At 38.1% G+C, this 17,902-nt stretch overlaps 5 protein-coding genes across 5 annotated transcripts; 2 read left to right on the top strand and 3 right to left on the bottom strand.

Annotated features, from left to right (window-relative positions):
- Positions 1 to 796: 796 nt before the first annotated feature.
- LOC101302441 (riboflavin biosynthesis protein ribBA, chloroplastic-like) lies at positions 797 to 3,516 on the top strand. The gene is made up of 7 exons (XM_004295902.1): positions 797 to 944; positions 1,051 to 1,351; positions 1,689 to 1,910; positions 2,018 to 2,343; positions 2,629 to 2,758; positions 2,860 to 3,156; positions 3,256 to 3,516. Exons 1-7 carry the CDS (start codon positions 886 to 888, stop codon positions 3,514 to 3,516), a joined length of 1,596 nt encoding a protein of 531 aa, XP_004295950.1. The 5' UTR covers positions 797 to 885.
- Positions 3,517 to 4,642: 1,126 nt separating this feature from the next.
- Positions 4,643 to 9,496, bottom strand: LOC101302150. Its single transcript, XM_004295901.1, has 6 exons — positions 9,435 to 9,496; positions 9,126 to 9,210; positions 5,414 to 5,451; positions 5,138 to 5,228; positions 4,980 to 5,041; positions 4,643 to 4,901 (listed from the first exon to the last, which is right to left on the bottom strand). The coding sequence occupies exons 1-6, from the start codon at positions 9,494 to 9,496 to the stop codon at positions 4,643 to 4,645; spliced, it is 597 nt and encodes a 198-aa protein (XP_004295949.1).
- Positions 9,497 to 11,866: 2,370 nt separating this feature from the next.
- LOC101305641 (60S ribosomal protein L23a-like) lies at positions 11,867 to 13,950 on the top strand. The gene is made up of 4 exons (XM_004294564.1): positions 11,867 to 11,887; positions 11,969 to 12,008; positions 13,133 to 13,496; positions 13,624 to 13,950. The coding sequence occupies exons 2-4, from the start codon at positions 11,993 to 11,995 to the stop codon at positions 13,706 to 13,708; spliced, it is 465 nt and encodes a 154-aa protein (XP_004294612.1). The 5' UTR covers positions 11,867 to 11,887; positions 11,969 to 11,992; the 3' UTR covers positions 13,709 to 13,950.
- An 842-nt stretch (positions 13,951 to 14,792) lies between these two features.
- Positions 14,793 to 15,398, bottom strand: LOC101301858 (RING-H2 finger protein ATL52-like). The gene has a single exon (XM_004295900.1). It carries the CDS (start codon positions 15,396 to 15,398, stop codon positions 14,793 to 14,795), a length of 606 nt encoding a protein of 201 aa, XP_004295948.1.
- Positions 15,399 to 15,719: 321 nt separating this feature from the next.
- Positions 15,720 to 17,902, bottom strand: LOC101305347. The gene is made up of 2 exons (XM_004294563.1): positions 17,778 to 17,902; positions 15,720 to 16,869 (listed from the first exon to the last, which is right to left on the bottom strand). The coding sequence occupies exons 1-2, from the start codon at positions 17,814 to 17,816 to the stop codon at positions 15,931 to 15,933; spliced, it is 978 nt and encodes a 325-aa protein (XP_004294611.1). The 5' UTR covers positions 17,817 to 17,902; the 3' UTR covers positions 15,720 to 15,930.

Raw genomic sequence — 17,902 nt, 5'->3', positions numbered from 1 at the left:
GTCTTTCAGGACAAAGTATGAAACGGTTAACTGGGTCAAACCGGAGACCCATGTTTGGTGTCTTGGTGTTTTCGAGACCATTCCACATGTTCATCAATGTATATTTTGGTTTCTACATTTCTATGTTCCACAACCTTGTTCCTACTTCTCTTAATCCTTATCTCATGCATTCTTGTAATCTTGTATATTATTTTTAGATTTTTTCTTCTTTGAATCGATTTTTACTTTTCTAGATTGATTTGCGTTCGAACTAACTCATTTAAACGCAACTCCAACTATAGATTTTATTTGCGGGTGTCATTCTCATTTTACCACACTCATGTTGCACTGTTCATATAAGACTCACTTCTCAAATTGAGGTGAGCTGGAATGTTGTAACATGAGATCGAACTTGGAACAAAATTTCTCTAACGAAATGTTTTGAATTTAGAGTGAATCATCCTACTTTAATTTGATTTGTCTGAAACATCCTTCATCTGTTTCTCACTAATTTGTTATATTTACCGAAAAACACATGTAAACTTACCTTTTTCTAAGAGAAATAATCATGGCAACTCTGAATAAAAAAAAAATAAAAAAAGGATCAGTTTGATGCATCAGATTCAGACAGGTTTGGGTCTTTCCTATCACACCCGGGTTTATTTTTGAATGGCTACAGAGGACAAAGTTTCTTATCCGCATATAATAACTAGAAAGAATTCAAAATGTATAAATTTTGGTCCTTTTGGATAACGGATCGAGTACAAAAGTTTACAAACACATCCAAAACTAGAGGTCGGCTTTAATTCCTTCATGCGTTACGTAATATGCAAGTTCTGATTATGAGAGAAGAAGAAGAAGAAGAAGAAGACGAAGAAGTTCAAGTCTCTGAACATTCTGTAATTAATGGACTGTGTTTTATTTCCTCACCCCCTGATCAGTCCCCACATCCTCACTAACTCGAGGTAAAACCATCTCTTCCTCCCAGTACGTAGCTTCCTTATTGCTTTCCAAACATGTTTAACACCGTTGGTTCTTCTTCTTCTTCTTCTTCTTAATTCTTCTTCAAAGTTTGCATCGATATTTTGCGGCTCCTAGGAAGCAAAGGTGGCTGAATTGGGCAATTGGGGTTTCTAGAACTGGAGAGGGAAACTTTTGTAATGATCTTCCTCTGAAGAAATGTGAAAATGGGTCTTTGTTGGGTGGCTTGGACGAGTCAGCTTCATCAGCACCAATTATTGGGACATTAGATGCTGAGATTACACCAGAGACCATTGATTTCTTTGTTAGTGATGCCGAGGGTGATCCCGATTGTCCATCGGAGGGCTACTCGCCCATAGAGCAAGCGCTTAATGCATTACGCCAAGGAAAGGTGAATCAGTACTTATTCAGCTACTCATTTCTAGCTATTCGACTTGATTGATCTGTGGTCATATTGAATTTCGCTGTTATTGATCTTGTGTTCGAGTATAAATTATTAGAACCGAGTGAAAATAAAATTGAGATTTGTCCCATATTGCATAATATTATACAGCCATTGGCGACAGAGTAATGCTAGGTTAACCACTTTTTGGACATCATTAAGCTGAATGACATGTTGCCTTCAAGTTGAAAGACATTGTGTTGGTCTCATGAAACCCAAGTTGATTAAGAATATAATGTTACCTCACTGATTTTTTGTTTTTTCTCCTCTTTTGCATTGGGTCTAGTTTGTGATTGTTGTGGATGATGAGAATGCCGAAGTTGAAGGAAACCTTGTCATGGCAGCATCATTTGCAAATCCTAGAAACATAGCTTTCCTAATCAAACACGGATCTGGGATCGTTTCTGTAGGCATGAAGGAGGAAGATCTTGAAAGATTGAGGCTTCCTCTGATGTCACCAGAGACCGAAGACGAAGACTCTTCTGCTCCCACATTCACTATCACAGTGGTATATGATGCTTAGTTTGCATTACAATGCTGTAATTCAAGTAAACTCAATTTGATAATGTTCGAGTTCATAACATTATTAGTTTGGTACTTTGTTTGGTTCTGTAGGATGCAAAAATTGGAACATCTACTGGAGTATCAGCTACAGACAGGGCAAAGACTGTTCTTGCTCTTTCATCTAAGAAGTCAAAACCGGAAGATTTTAGAAGGCCTGGCCATGTGTTTCCCCTCAAGTATCGAAATGGTGGGGTTCTTCGGAGAGCTGGTCACACCGAGGCTTCTGTTGACCTTGTTGTTCTGGCAGGCTTAAGGCCAGTGTCTGTTCTTTCAGCTGTAGTTGATGCAGATGATGGCTCTATGGCCTCTTTGCCCAGTTTAAGAAAACTTTCATCGGACCACAGCATTCCAATCGTCTCAATAACCGATTTGATTAGGTAATCAGTCTACTAGAAAATGCATTTTTCGATGAGTACTGTAAATAATTGTGGGAGTAATCAGTCTACTTGAATTTGTGGAGTACAGTTTTTGACAAATAATGCAACATGTACCACAGTTACTGACCACATTGCTAATTGTATCTCTTACAAATATGCATTCATCCTTTACAAGAGAGTGGTTAGTAATGTGATGAGGATTTGTGGTATGAAATTTAACTTACTAAAATACCTGAGTCTCCGGATGTATATGAATTCAGCTGATAAGGTATGATATGCTCACAGGTACAGGAGAAAAAGGGAAAAGATAGTTGAAAGAACTGCCCTATCGCGTTTGCCTACAAAATGGGGTCTGTTTCAGGCTTATTGCTACCGCTCAAAGCTAGACGGCACAGAACATGTTGCTGTTGTGCAGGTATGTACGTAACATTTGGCTCGGTAACAAGTGTAGTACTTTGCCAGTGTATTAAATTTCTGGTAAGCTAACATCGTCTGTTTCACTATGAACATCAACAGGGAAGCATAGGAAACGGAGAAGATGTGCTAGTAAGAGTTCATTCAGAGTGTTTGACAGGTGACATTTTTGGGTCAGGGCGGTGTGATTGTGGTAACCAGTTGGAGTTGGCAATGCAGCTAATCGAACAAGCTGGCCGAGGGGCTGTAGTTTACCTTCGGGGTCACGAAGGAAGAGGCATTGGTCTTGGTCACAAACTTCAAGCCTATAATCTTCAAGACCAAGGGCATGACACAGTCCAGGCTAATATCGAACTTGGACTAGCTGTTGATGCTCGCGAATATGGAATTGGTGCCCAGGTCAGTTTCTTTAACCATGATCCTACTGATGAATTCCTCACATTTTGGCCTGTTGGTCTGTTGGTCACTATATATAACATTTTCTAATATTGACATCAGATCCTAAGAGACATAGGAGTTCGAACGATGAGGCTGATGACAAACAATCCAGCCAAGTTCAGTGGTCTAAAGGGATACGGCTTGGCTGTGATCGGAAGGGTTCCGGTGTTGACACCAATTACAGAGGAAAACAAGAAGTACTTGGAAACAAAACGAACTAAGATGGGGCATATTTATGGTTCTGATATCCGAGGACCTTCAACCGGATTGATCAAACCAAATATAAATAACCAAGGCATGGAAGACAGCCTTGAAAGTTGAACATTAGACATAGCTACACGGGTATAGAAAACGAATTTTTTTCTTTGTTTCCTCCTCACTTGTACATTCATTGGTTTGTTATTGGTTCTTTCATTACTGTTAAAAATTCCATGTCCACCAACATTTCTTTTAAATCTTGTAAGAAACATGTCCACTAACATTGGTTCTTTTAAATGAAAAATACCAATGCCTAGAAGACATCCCTGAAAGCTGAAATTATTTTATACACGAAACGCAGGTCTTTTTTCTCGCTGTAACAAAGAGTCTCACTGATTTTGACGGTGGTTATTTATTAGATTAAAGTTTCCATTCTGAATGGGGATAAGTCCTCCAACCTCAATCCAAGCATGATATAGGAAGCCAAAAAAAGAGATGTTAACCTATACCGATTAAAGTAAATCAGTGCAGATTTTGCCCTCAACTATAGAAACTATGATACAGGCTATCCGAACATACGCAAGCCAGAGGACTTAAAAAATCCCATATTTAAGTTTGCAAAGAAGATGAGAACCATGACCAAAGATGAGGAGAAATTGCTTAAAACTTAAAAAGACTTGTTGAACAGCTCAAAGATGCGGTAGAACTACTCACTTTTTAAAGTGTTTGTATTCTTTCTTTTGCATCATCAACTTCAGGTTAGTATGCTTGTATGCTTGCAGCACAAGAAATATGAAGCATGCATATCTAACAACTCATGAATGCTACTACTAATCTATAACACAGGAAAGAGAAAGCATAAGGAGTATAGAGAAAAACCCCTATTTCTTTCAGCAAGGGTTTCCTTTGGATCATATCCTCTCAATGTTGGTGTGAGAATTTGTATGGTTATACAATACTAACAATACATTTATACGTCAATTAACAGGAAAAACGAATTAGAAAAAATGAAACAAACATACAGAACTTTAGTAGATTCCCATTCTATTAACAGTCTCCAAATCCTTTGCTCCCACCATATTCTTCAGTTTTGGCGCAAGAACATATACACGATTCCAGACTATGCAAGTTTAGCATTTCATTGCAATTCGCAAGTGCCTCTACTGACAGAAAGAACAGTTATTAGTTTTGAGACACACAGCATCAGGTTCAGATTCTAACCCAATCTGGTAAAGGATCATGAGTACTCTCAGGCTTCTGATGCATGTTCTCCAACATCAACATCTGCGGGTGGTTCATCACCATTTCCCTGAGGAGGGTTAGGTGGTTGAGGTTGAGGAGCAATCACATTATTATCAATTAATGCTTGATGTTGATCAATATCCCTGGTAAGTAGAGTTGGTTCAGGTACAAGTTGAAATACAGGTTCAGGTCCTGGTATAGGTTCTGGTAGCATTGCTGCAAATCCACTCACTTTCTGTCTTCCATTCCAATATGAGAGCCTCTCCCTGCCCATAGTAGATTATATCAGTACTGATTAAGACTTTTTAGTTGTGCAGTATTCACTAGACTCATTTCGGACTTACAAGTTAAGGTTATATCTTTCATTTTGCACAAGAGAGCAGAGTTGTGCTGCAGGCACTTGAACCTGAACAAGAAGTTACTCAGATAAAAAAGACAAACAATTCAATTGAATCAATTCCATGGGATAGATAAATCACTTAAGGAAAAGTATCAAACTTACATATTTGAATCCCAATGCCGTGTTGCAGGACATACAATGAACCGTTTGCACTCTATCCTCATCTAGGAGGGTTGAACAGCTCACATTCCTACTGCATTGCAAACATGCAATCATCAGTCTTTGAAATACGTAAGGGCTATAGCCTAAATGTACAAACTTCCTACTAGCTAGTGTGCATCATTAGTGCGGTTTCTATTACCAACTGTGTTTCTTCCTGCCGTAGTTCTAGCAATCAATAATCATTATAAATTAACTGATTCAAGGTTCTACACTTACAGATGTTGGAAGATGCAACAACCAGTGAACTGTCCATTCTGCAAAATAAACCAATACCAATGTTAAGATATAGTCCTTCATCCTGAAACAGTTCTTATAGATAGAGTCACAGACAGTGATTTACATGGCTGATAAATCTAGAGTGCTATAATGTAGTGAAAGGACAACTGGAAACCAATAATTTACACTTTATTATTATTACCATTCACAAGTAACAGAACTGATTATTAAGGTTGGAAAAAAAAACTATATATGCAATGAAATGCTACTAAAACTCACAAAAGTTTGACTACAATATTGCAAAAATCAGAACTAATTAGCAATGTCGAGAAGAAAAAAAAAAAACCTAAAATACGCAATCCAATACAACTAAAACTCATTGAAGTTAAGCCAACAATTTTTTAGAAATCAGAAGGATATCAAACCAAATGCTTCACAAATTCAATATAGCAGATCCTGCTAACATTCTCAAACTTCCACTTGCAATGCTCTTGAAATCAAAATTCATCAAGAACTCAATTTCAGACTAGTATGGAGTATCAAACAAAAGTCAAACGACATCCAGAACCCAATTCAGACAAGTCTGGAGTATCAAACCAAAGACATCAAGAACCCAATATAGAACTAATATTGTAGAAAGTAATGGGCTCCAAGAACCCAGTTAAAAATGTGATCTTTCTTGAATGCATCATCCAAAATAAAAAAGCAGCATTGCCTTAAGGGACCTTTCTTGATGAATTGTCTTGGGAATTAAACACAGATTGAGAGAGAGAGAGAGAGAGAGAGAGAGAGAGAGAGAGAGAGATGGTACTCTGTAAACTCTGTGAATGAGGTCTCGCTCGGGGACGATGTGGGTTTGGCATCCGCTGCAGAAGTAGTACTTTGTAGTTCGACTGAAGGACCTCATTTTGAAACGAATGCTGAAACAGAGAGGATGACGTTGCTTCTGTAAAACAGAGAACCAGAGTTGAGAATGTGAAAGACTAAAGCAAAGAGTTGAAAGAATCAATCTTTGAAGATTAAAGAAAACAAACCCAGAAATCTTCTTCTTTCTCAAGAATGAAATGAGTGAGAGAGAGAGAGAGAGAGAATCAGAGAGAGAATGTTAGAGCTGTGTAGTTATATATGAATGAGGTGCAGTAGAATCAGTTGGGGAAGTTTGTTTGTGAAGCAAGGCAAAAAAGTTCGTTACCGAATTCAGTTAAGAAATGGTGCCAGCGTGGAGAAAAGGAACGACTTAATTTCTTCTACTGGAACATTTTATCGAACAGCTTACAGGCATAACGAAACGAGGCTTTCCGATCACGGCGTGGTTCCGGTGGCATGGTTTTGGCCCTCAACTCGTCTTCACTTTTCGGTGCCGCCATTGAGAGAGGGATTGAAACGCCGGAAGAAACAAAAAGAGTTTGAGTGAGAACTAGTAAGAGTTGAACACAATACAATTGTTGAACTCAAGAATCCGAAAAAGGACATCTGTATCGTGTTTGTCAAGAGGGTGATGCTCGGTGAGTGGTGGCGCCATTTTGTTGTAGTCCTTCCACCAAAGAAAAAAATGCGTAGGCGAACAATTTGCTCCTTAATGGGTGGGGGGCTAGGAATGCTCGCTATTACACAACGTACTGACGTAGAATAAGGTGAAGATGAATGTCGAATATTTTGATGGGTATGTAAATGGGAGGTCAAACACAAACCGCCTCATGATTCTCATATTACCCACACCCATAAGTATATATTTTGAAGTAAATGGTTCGCGTCAACTCTTTCGTTTTGCAATAAAAGCAAATGAAATTTTGAGTTTTCACCATTTTTCCAAGAAAACATATTCTGAAACAAGACTAGTTTTAATCTCCCTCTTCTAACAATAATAATCAGTTTTGCTCACTAACGACTTGAATGACAAGATGTATTGATGCAGGTTTATAATGTCATTTTCTTTCTTATCTTGGACTTGGAGCAGGAGTCTGGAGCTGAGGACAAGAAGCAAATCTGATTTGAAAAGTTTCCAGTCATCACCGAAAGAAAGGCTGCATATCCATCGATTAACCTACAAAGCAATGAAGGCAGAAACCCAACTTTATTTCATGGGTCTTCTTCAGTTTAGCTCCAAAATAATACATGGACTCTGACAATTCATGATGATTTAGTACAGGGAGTTCTCTAATGTATTGCTTGGGAAATTTACTTACTTTTGCAGCTAGAATTGAGACCTAGAGTTATACCCCAAAAAGGTTGAAAATGAGGAATTATACAAACCCAGCAATTATAGTAGAGACAGGTGAAGAATATATAGGCTCTGGCAATTCATGAATCTTTGAAATTTATCAGCTGGAAAGAACAAAGGTGAAGTTATTGCCATATCATATCAGTGATGCAACACGGCTCATAGCAAAGAGTTCAAATAGTTAATAGTCACAAAGGGCTGGAACATTAGTGGACAAACCCTCCCACATCGCAAACGAGCGAGAAATGGTTCAAATAAAGCAGCACGTATTGATGGTTCACGACCTTACTTGAACAGGATCTGTTCTATTGGATGAATCATGGTCACGCGATCAGAGCGTGATTAACGGCTGATGATTTTCAAACATGTCACGGGTAATGTTCATAGCATGGTTCTAAAAAATAAACCGATAGTAGGACACAGACCTACTTTACTAACTCGATTTGGATGAAGAAAATTACAGTGAGGTGCAGCAATTGGGAATGAGAGAAAGAGTTCAGCCAATTTAGAAGAGGGGGTTATGGAGAAAGGGCCAGAATGGCTTATGAAATCGATTAATAATGATTCCAATGTTTGTAACCTTTCTTATCCTTTGTAATGAATGGTTTTATCTTAGGTCAAGAAGAGGGGTACAAACATAGAACTATGACCAAAGATGAGAAGAAAGTGCTAAAAAGACTTGTTGAACAGCTGAAAGGAGCGGTAGAACTATATATTTGATCATGTATATATCTTTTATGGTGTTTTGTGTTCTTTGTTTTGCAACATCATCTTCAGCTTAGTAGGCTTCTAACCATTCATGAATGCCACTACTGATTTATAGCACAGGAAATAGACAGAGCATGACATAGTGTAGAGAAACGCCCCCTTTCTTCATTCGTTAGGTTATACAATACTAACGAATACATGAATACGTCTTCTCATTTGCAGGAAAAAAAAAATTGAAAAAAGGCATACAGAATTTTGGTGAGCTGCCTATTTTATTTCTATAAACATTCTCCAAATCATTTGCTTCTGTCACCATATCCTCCGGTTTTGGTGCAAAAACTTACGACTCCAGACTATGCAACTTTAACATTTCATTGCAATTTGCAAGTGCCTCTACTGACAATAAGAACTGGCAGTTTTGCGTCATACAGCATCAGGTTCAGATTCTAAGCCGCTCCTAAAAGATCATGACCATACTCTCCGGCTTGTCGTGCTTGCTTTGCAAGATCATCATCCCCTTCACCATTCCCCTAAGGAGGTTCAGGTGGTTGAGGTTGAGGTACAATTAAATGATTACCAAATATTGCTTGAAGTTCATCAATATCCCCAGCAGGTAGATTTGGTTCAGGTAAAAATTGAAATATAGGTTCTGGTAGCACTGCTGCATGTCCAGTCACTACTTGGTGAGGATGAGGTACAATTAAATGATTACCAATTATCGCTTGAAGTTGATCAATATCCGGAGCAGGTAGATTTGGTTCACGTACAAGTTGAAATACGTACAGGTTCAGGTCCAGGCATAGGTTCCGGTAGCACTGCTGCATATCCACTCACTACTTGGTGTCCGTTCCAATATGAGAGCCTCTCCCTGCTCAGAGTAGATTATATCAGTACTGATTAAGACTTGCTAGTTGTGCAGTATTCACTATACTCATTTCGGACTTACAAGTTAAGCTTAAATCTTGTTTCATTTTGCACTAAAACGCAGAGTTGTGCTGCAGGCACTCGAACTTGAACAAGAATTTACTCAGATACAATTCAATTCCATTGTATAGATAAATCACTTAAGAAAAAGAGATGTATCAAACTTACATATTTGAATCCCAATGCCAAATCGCAGTGCTTACAATGTACCCTTTGCACTCTATCCTCATTTAGAAGGTCTAAGTAATTCACGTTCGTACTGCATTTCAAACATGTAATCCATCAATTCTAAAAAGAAAAAACATGTGATCCATCAGTTTCTGAAATTACGTAGGTGCTATAAGTTTTGCACCATTTGTGTTGTTTCTTTTACCGACTGTGCTTGCTTCCTGCCTTAGTCCTAGCAATCAATATTCATTACAAAATAACATATTCAAGTTTCTACTCTTACAGATGTTGGAAGATGCAATCACCGGTGAACAGTCCATTCTGCAAAATAAACCAAAACCAATGTTAAGATGCAATCAACCTTCATTCTGATTCAGTTTGTATAAATAGATTCACAGACACTGATTTACATTGCTGATAAACCTAGTGTGCTATAATGGACTTATGAAAAGGACAACTAGGAACCAATAATTTATACCTTACTATTACCATTTACAAATTACAAGTAACAGAACTGATTATTAAGGTTGAAAAAAAAACTAAATATGCAATTAAGTGCTACTAAAACTCACAAAAGTTTGACTACAATGTTGTAGAAATCAGAAGGCAACAAAAACCAATAAATAAAGAGTAAGATATATCAAACCAAATGCATCAGAAATCCAATACAAAAGTACTTATCCAGATCCTGCTGAAATTCTCAAACTTTGAATTGCAATGCTGTTGAAATCAAATTTCATCAAGAACCCAATTTCAGAAAAGTATGGAGTATCAAACCAAAGACATCAAGAACCCAATTCAGACAAGTATCGAGTATCAAACCAAAGATATCAAGAACCCAATGTAGAGCTAATACAGGCATCAAATCCTACATAGATTAGCATTTTTGGAAACTAAAGGTCTCCAAGAACCCAACTAAAAATATGATCTTTCTTGAATGCATCATCCAAAATCAAAAGCAGCATTGCCTTAAGTCATTAGATTGACAATTTCTTGGGATATAACCACAGAGAGGGAGAGAGAGAGAGAGAGAGGTTACTCTGTAAACACTTTGAATGAAGTTATGCTCTGTGACGATGTGGGTATGGCATCTGCTGCACACGTAGAATTTTGTACTTGGAAGGAAGACCTGCATCTTGAAACGTATGCTGAAACAGAGAGGAAGACGTTGCTTCTGTGAAACAGAGAATCAGAATTCAGAATGTGACAGACTAAAACATAGAGTTGAAAGAATCAATCTTTGAAGATGAAAGAAGCAAACCCAGAAATCTTTCTCTTTCTCAAGAATGAAATGAATGAGTGAGCGAGAATCAGAGAGAGAGAGAGATAGTTAGAGCTCTTTGGGTGTATTTATACATGTAAGAGCTGCAACATAATCAGTTGGGGAAGTTTGTTTGTGAAGCAAGGCAAAGAAGTTCGTTACAGAACTCAGTTACGAAATGGTGCCAGCGTGGAGAAATGGAAGGACTCGCTTACTTGCTCACAAGTTTACTTGATTTCTTCTACTGCGGCATTGTATCGAACAGGTAATAGGCATAACGAAACCAGGCCTCCCAACCACGGCGGCCGCCTGGTTCCGGTGGCACGGTTCTGAGGTGGGTACCTTTACCGACCCACCCGGCCTGTTCCACTGTAGTCATTGAGAGATGGGTTGAAGGGTCTGATGGAATTGAGAGGAGAAGCACAGCCAAGACAGAGTGTTTGAATCCAGCAGAGTTTCTGTGATTTAATTCAGAGACCTTGGCATATACATTTGGTGGCGGGAGAGGCCAACCTTAAGCCCACTGAAAATTTACTCACATACAACAAGTTACCACAAGAATTTGTTATCTATCAACAATTTGTTATAAACTCAAAATGAACAATTTATTGTCTATGCCTAACTCGTTTAAAATTATTCATTACTTAGAAGACTCAAGTCTCAATCTTCAAGTTTTTGTTGAAGGCGACTAGACGTTAGTCATCTAATGTATCAAATACTGTTGTTCGTTAGTGTATCAAGTCAATGGTTCGTGATGTTTAAAGTTTAATTAAGAGTCTTAAAGTTGTATTTATATCTCATTTCATGCGAGATGTCAACTTTCTTGCAAATGATATGGCTAGACTTGAACACGATGTACCTAACACCATGATCTACTCTCAATCCATTCCTCCTCGAGCCGTTTTCAGGCTCTACGTTTTGATTTACTTCAATTGGGCTGTATCGTGGATTCTCGTTGTAGTTCCCTTTGATCCTAAAATAAATATATAAAAAAATAACTTTCTTTTTGAAATTGAATGTGGTCGAAAATAATCCTACAAAATTAGATATGGGCTTGGGCCTAGGCTACTCAACCCAGTCCATTTCAAAATGTCCGCGAAGAACTGGACATTTGTGTAATTTCTCGAACCCTATATAATCCCTACTTGGTACTCCTGCGTCCCAAACCCTACTGGTTCTTCACCGCCGGCTGGTACTTTTTTCTGTCTTCTCTCTTGCTGAGTCTCAATTTCACAGCCATAATATTGAACTGACGTATTCTATTGATATATAGGCAGCTCTTCTTCTTCTGCTTCCAATGGCTCCACCTAAAGGTACTTATTTTCCCTCTTCAGCTTCAATTTTTTGTTTACTTCCCTGCCTTGTGTGTATGCTATTAATCAATTTCAATTTCAGATCTTTCATTGATTGCATTGCTTAGTAAAATGGAGGAAAACTAGACATTATGGTGTTAGGGTGTGATAGACAAACTCAAATTGGGCTAATTATATTTCAAGAAGCTTATCATATGCTAAATTCTTTGAGTTTAGAGAGTTGTCAAATAAATCAGTTGTGTTATTATTGTGTAGAAGCTATGCTTTCGTGTTATTTTCAGCTGTTGTCTTTGATTTTTAATTTTAATTACGGTGTGCCTACTACAGCACGCATAAGTTCTATGGTCAAGCTATGCCTTGTGTCTTTAATCGGCATCGTTGGTTACGCGGGGCTGTCTTGGACTTCATTCAAATTTTTATCTATGGTCTTTCCTTTATCTATAGGTTAAGCATTGAAATATGTTTGGACAAGGAAGAGCTCAGTTTGTTCTAATTTTGTTTTTTGGGTTACATGGGTCACCTGTTTGGAGAGAAGTGTACTTGTCATAGTTTGTTACCTGGAGATCTCCCTTGGGAGATGTATGAAGTTTTCTTTACCATCAATGTAGGTAAAGCTAAGTAATCGGGACTAGATACACCAGGTTCGTTGATTCAGTCGTCATTTGCAGGATTGCCTTAGCCTTTAGGAATATCAAAGAGAATCCTAGTTTAGGTGTCCAATTACCTATGGCCTCCCTTTTAATTATAGGTAAAGGATAATACAATAAAATGTTGAAATTGGAAGAAACCTGGCATTCTACTGTTTAATCATGCCCCATCTTTATTGTCATAATTTGAGGGTACTTGAATTTTAAATATGGGAAGGAATAACCACCCCAAGTTTGCTGAATTTTTTCTTCTTTTGATTTCTCTTTAAGTCGAATTCTTTTTACAATGGCTTGCCTTCATATTCTTGTGCATGTGCTGCTTGTTTGGAAGGCTCTTGTCAGTAGATATTATTTATAGGCACTGGTCGTGTTTCATGCCTTTTAGCTACATCCTCTCTTGATCTTCCTACTCAGTGTGGTTTCCATCTCCAGTCCATATCAATCGCTTTGTTCCTAATCAAGCACATGTCATTACAGGTGATGTTTCCAAAAAGGGTGACCCAAAGTCGCAAGCCTTGAAGGCTGCCAAAGCTTTGAAATCTGGACCTGCTGTTAAGAAAACAGGGAAGAAGATCCGAACATCAGTGACGTTTCATCAGCCTAAGACATTGAAAAAAGAGAGGAACCCTAAGTACCCTCGTATTAGTGCTCCACCAAGGAACAAGCTTGATCATTATCAAATTTTGAAGTATCCTCTTACTACTGAATCAGCAATGAAAAAGATTGAAGATAACAACACCTTGGTATTTATTGTTGACATTCGGGCTGACAAGAAGAAAATAAAGGATGCAGTCAAGAAAATGTACGACATTCAGACAAAGAAAGTGAATACCTTGATCAGGTGAGTGGTAGAATTAAGTTTTGTAATCCTGTATGTGGTTTATCTTTGACTTGCAAGTTGTGGTGCATTCTCTTTCCAGTTTTATTTGCCTTGAATCTGATGATCTGACTCTAACTATTTGATCCAGGCCTGATGGTACTAAAAAGGCTTATGTTAGGTTGACCCCGGATTTTGATGCACTGGATGTGGCAAACAAAATTGGTATCATCTAAGGTAGTGTGTCTGGCATCCTCAGAGAGTGGCAGGTCTTGTTAGTCCTTGAGCTGTCGAAGATTTAGTTTTTTAAAATTGTAATCGGGTTCGTTACTGTTAGTAGACTTGGTGATTCGTGGTTATAACTGCAGTTTGAACCTTGTAGGCTTAATTTGGAAACTAGTTTATTTGGAAACCTGTTTTACATGGAATATTATGGAACGTGTTCATTATCTTTGTATGCAATTGCATTTGGCATAGTATGTGATTGTTCTTTTTCATATTTAGATGAGATTAACCACTCTGCGGCCATTTATGTGACAAGTCATTTATTCATGAACTGGATTATGGATCGGACAAAACTTTTTTGTTTGGTGTGGTTTGGTCCAGTTTCATCAAATCTTTTTTGGTGATCTTGAAGCGATGAATTGATTTGATCTTTTTCAGTCATGTCATGTCAAATCTTTACTGTTGTATGATATTGAGCTTCTGAATTTTGTGCTTTGCTGCCAAATGAGGTGATGGCCTCATCTCCCCTGCCATCACTTATTCATGACTTTTTGCTAAGACAACAAAATCTTTTTGATTTTTGAACTCTGGAAGTGATTCCTTAACGATGCTCAAGAATTGAGACACTAAAACTTGGTTTGACATTGTCAAATCCGCTATTCACAGGTCGTAACTCATGCAATCATTTGATTTATAATGAAGTTGAATGTACTCATTAGGTCATGGATTCCATGAACCAGTGAAATCCTAGCAGCAAGAGCTAGGGCTCCGTTGATCACGCAATACTTTGTATGCATGACAACAATACAACTATACAAGTATTAGTGGTCAAGAAGATTTACAATGTCAAATTCAGTATTGGCTTAACTTACTCTAGTTACCCCTTATTGAATAGGTGCAAAGGCGATGTCTAGCTAGCAAGTGGTTATTCACAAAGCGGCAAAGACATACACAAGAATAGGTTTCTATGTATCTGCTCTCTTTGATCGTAAAATGAACCATCAACTGTTTTCTTTTCGATTAGTTGGACGTGTTCTGTTGTTAGATAGAGTTTTTGTTTCAATGACCGATTTGACAACATACCGTACCAAATATCTACACATTGTGATTGTCGTATCTGGCTTCATTGCTTTGGTTCTCCAAGATGGCAGAACGCAGCATTTGGTAGTGTAATGCTCTTTCTTGAATAACGCTTTCTCTGACACTCTCTAATAGAGTGTACATAGGAATAGGACAATCCTGGTGGAAATCATAGACCTCTGATCTGCATAAGGGGCAATTTGAGTGAGCCACAAACCATGTATCAATGCAAGATATGTGGAATGCATGATTGCATTTGGGCAGATGTCTTAGCCATTCCTCTTCTTCAAATTCACCCAAGCATACTGGACAGTCTGTGTTGCTTTGGTTGTCTTCTGCATCTTCTGCTTCACTTTTCTTCTTGAACTGAGTTATGGGAAGAGACCGAATAACAGCGAAATCTAGTCCCTGGCTTTGATACAGTAGAGATGCATCATCTGCGTTGGTCTCGTTCAGAAGGGTACGTCTGTGATTTGGATTTGATCTTCCATAGCGAAATGCATACCAAAACCGCTTCAGTATCTTGTAATAACTGAAGATGACAGCAACAGTGCAGAGGATAAGAACAGAAGCAATGAGCCACGGATCCAATTGCGAAGGACGAGAACCTGGGGATGTCATTGGAGGGGTTGAAGGGATGCTACAATTCTTTCAAATAGATATGAACTATTGAGAAGTTTCAAAGAAGACTTTGTATAAGATTGCATAGCTATATATTGCAGGGGAATCTGTAGGATTTAATGAAATAAGTATAAAGATGATATGGAGAACGATTATATCAAAGAAAACATAAATTTTAACATGCAAGTCTCTTGTGCCTTGGATGATATCAATGATCCACACTGGCATACAATCCTGCATACTTCTGAGGCAGATGATACCAAAGTTGGAGTCAGGTTTTCCAAATGGGTATATAACTTTGAAAGAGAAATGACATAAAATGATAGGATTGGTCTTTGCTTTTATTTCCTCTCTGCAGAAGCCCTAGCAAACAGAAACTGAAGCATCTTGATGTACAAGAAATAAAGTGTAAACTGAAGCTAAAGAGCTATGTCATAAATCTTTCAAACCCAAAACAAAAGTATCCCCCATTTACACCATCAACCCCTCATACTTGATTTTAGACAAAAAGAAGCAAACTTTTGACTAAACCTCATTGAAGCCTATGCCGCTTGGCAATTGGGATTTGGTGATCAAAATTGGAATTTGAAGTGGACATTCTTGAATTGTTTAGGTATGAAACAGCAGAAGGGTCAACGTTGTTGAAATTCAACATGGCAGCTGAACATGTTTGAGAAAAGCCGTGAGTCATCTCAGGATATGACGTTAAATTCTGTGTCTTATGAACCACATAGGTAGGATTTGTCACCGGTGTCTGGCTGTTAAAACTGACTGCAGCTTCACATCCTTTGATTGAAACTGGTGGAATTTTGAAAGGCTGCAAAGGAGGGGGATTCCTCCACCGGGGCATAGGACCTGCAACGAGAACTGTCTGGAGCAATGGACCAGCATCCATCACAGCTTGCAGTAACTTCCCTTTCAGAGGCAAAGGCCTACCCCTAACAAAATTGTCAATTATTTCATCAGCTGGATCAGCTTTGATACTTAATCCAGAAGAGACTACTACACCAGAAGGTATAATAGTACTTCCATTAAATTCTTGCGCTAAGGGCTGCTTCACAAAACCTAAATTGTTGCTAGAATCAGCCATGTTGATGTTTGAAAACTCAGGGGAAGAGACTGCATCAAACAATGAATCAACTGGAGAAGAGTTATGTGAATGGGGATTGTAAGTTCCAGACAGGCTGTTGGATTCAGTAATGCTTGAGTTTGCTTTTGTGGGCATCATAGTCGGGCTTTCAGGCTGGACTACTTGAGTAAACCGCACATTGGGCAAGTCAATTGGAGTAGAAGCAGTGATCTTGTTGAAGATCTTGTGCAGCTGGTCTCTGGCTTCATCTCTTTCTTTGTATGCAACCTTTAGTAGATTGAATAGATTCTTCACATTTTCTTGACTCTCTGCTGCCAAATTCTTCATTGTATCAAGTTCAAGGGTAGTGTAAAGAAGCTTCTTCTTCAAATCATCAGCGCTCTGTGGATTCAAAACATGTAATTGGTCAGTTTCAGACAAAGGGCTTCTACTGGAAGAAACATAACATTCCTGTAGAATCATCATAAGATTCTAACTCAAAAAGCACAAGAGCAGTTCAAAATGAAAAATGAATAAAATCCAGGTAGAAAACAAGGATTCTCTGTTGGAAAGAACAGTGAAAATCCAAAAAGGGCCCATGCAGAGTCACCATTATTTGGCCAAAACAAGAAAGGGGTCACCATTAAAATCTGCATCTGTAACAAAAATTGACGCTCGACCTGAAAACTTATGAATGCAAATGAGATATCTAAAGCTTAAATCAATACTACAATACCAACACGTTGTTACAGAAAGATACTGGTCTACTCAGATAGATTCTGTTCCCTAAAACAAGGAATTGCACAAGTTTGCAGAATTGTATAAAATAATGAGCCTAAAGTGCTTCTGGATACCAAAATTTACATTCACAAAACACTAAGGTGTTCATGACTTGTAAATGATGTATGACTGGGAAATTCTCAGAAACTAATCATAATTAACAAAATTCTAGGGAGAAATAAGATGGGGGAAATTGATAATTTCAAAACCAGCCTTCATTTTCCCACTTTATTGAAGATTGTCAAGAGCAAGACACAAACTTAATGGGGAGGGATTTGGCAGATATGGAAGATCCATCAGTAACAAACACTTCAATTCATATTTAAGAACTGAAAAATGAACTGAAACAGCAATTAAGGAAACAAAAGGATGAAGGTCGAATTGAATGTGGCATATTACAGTACATACACCATCATAAAAACACAATTGAAATAGACTAAAACAAGCTTTGATTGAACTGCAAAACAGGCAACAACCCAGAAGCAAAACTAAAGAGGAATGCCACTTTAGAAAAAGAATTAGTGACCCACCTCATGATAGGTAGTCCACAAAGAACCCATGTCCTCCATAGTATGCGGGTATCACCCTCCTTGGTGAGGAAGATGGAAAAGGCAAAATTGAAGAGATGGAGAAGAAAATGAGAGAATTAGGAGCT

The sequence above is a fragment of the Fragaria vesca genome, linkage group LG3, assembly GCF_000184155.1.
Source record: "Fragaria vesca subsp. vesca linkage group LG3, FraVesHawaii_1.0, whole genome shotgun sequence".
Lineage (NCBI taxonomy): Eukaryota > Viridiplantae > Streptophyta > Magnoliopsida > Rosales > Rosaceae > Fragaria > Fragaria vesca.
The sequence above is the reverse complement of the archived record's forward strand: the minus strand, read 5'-3'. Positions and strand labels throughout refer to the sequence as shown.

Coding starts and splice junctions, on each gene's coding strand:
- LOC101302441 (XM_004295902.1), top strand. CDS start 886: ATGGACTGTGTTTTATTTCCTCACCCCCTGATCAGTCCCCACATCCTC. Junction 945..1,050: donor CACATCCTCACTAACTCGAG/GTAAAACCATCT, acceptor TCTTCTTCAAAG/TTTGCATCGATATTTTGCGG. Junction 2,759..2,859: donor AACATGTTGCTGTTGTGCAG/GTATGTACGTAA, acceptor GAACATCAACAG/GGAAGCATAGGAAACGGAGA.
- LOC101302150 (XM_004295901.1), bottom strand. CDS start 9,496: ATGAGGATAGAGTGCAAAGGGTACATTGTAAGCACTGCGATTTGGCAT. Junction 5,229..5,413: donor TGTTGCATCTTCCAACATCT/GTAAGTGTAGAA, acceptor TTTGCAATGCAG/TAGGAATGTGAGCTGTTCAA. Junction 5,042..5,137: donor CGGCATTGGGATTCAAATAT/GTAAGTTTGATA, acceptor CTTCTTGTTCAG/GTTCAAGTGCCTGCAGCACA.
- LOC101305641 (XM_004294564.1), top strand. Junction 13,497..13,623: donor AAAGTGAATACCTTGATCAG/GTGAGTGGTAGA, acceptor TATTTGATCCAG/GCCTGATGGTACTAAAAAGG.
- LOC101301858 (XM_004295900.1), bottom strand. CDS start 15,398: ATGACATCCCCAGGTTCTCGTCCTTCGCAATTGGATCCGTGGCTCATT.
- LOC101305347 (XM_004294563.1), bottom strand. CDS start 17,816: ATGGAGGACATGGGTTCTTTGTGGACTACCTATCATGAG. Junction 16,870..17,777: donor TGTGGACTACCTATCATGAG/GTGGGTCACTAA, acceptor TTGAATCCACAG/AGCGCTGATGATTTGAAGAA.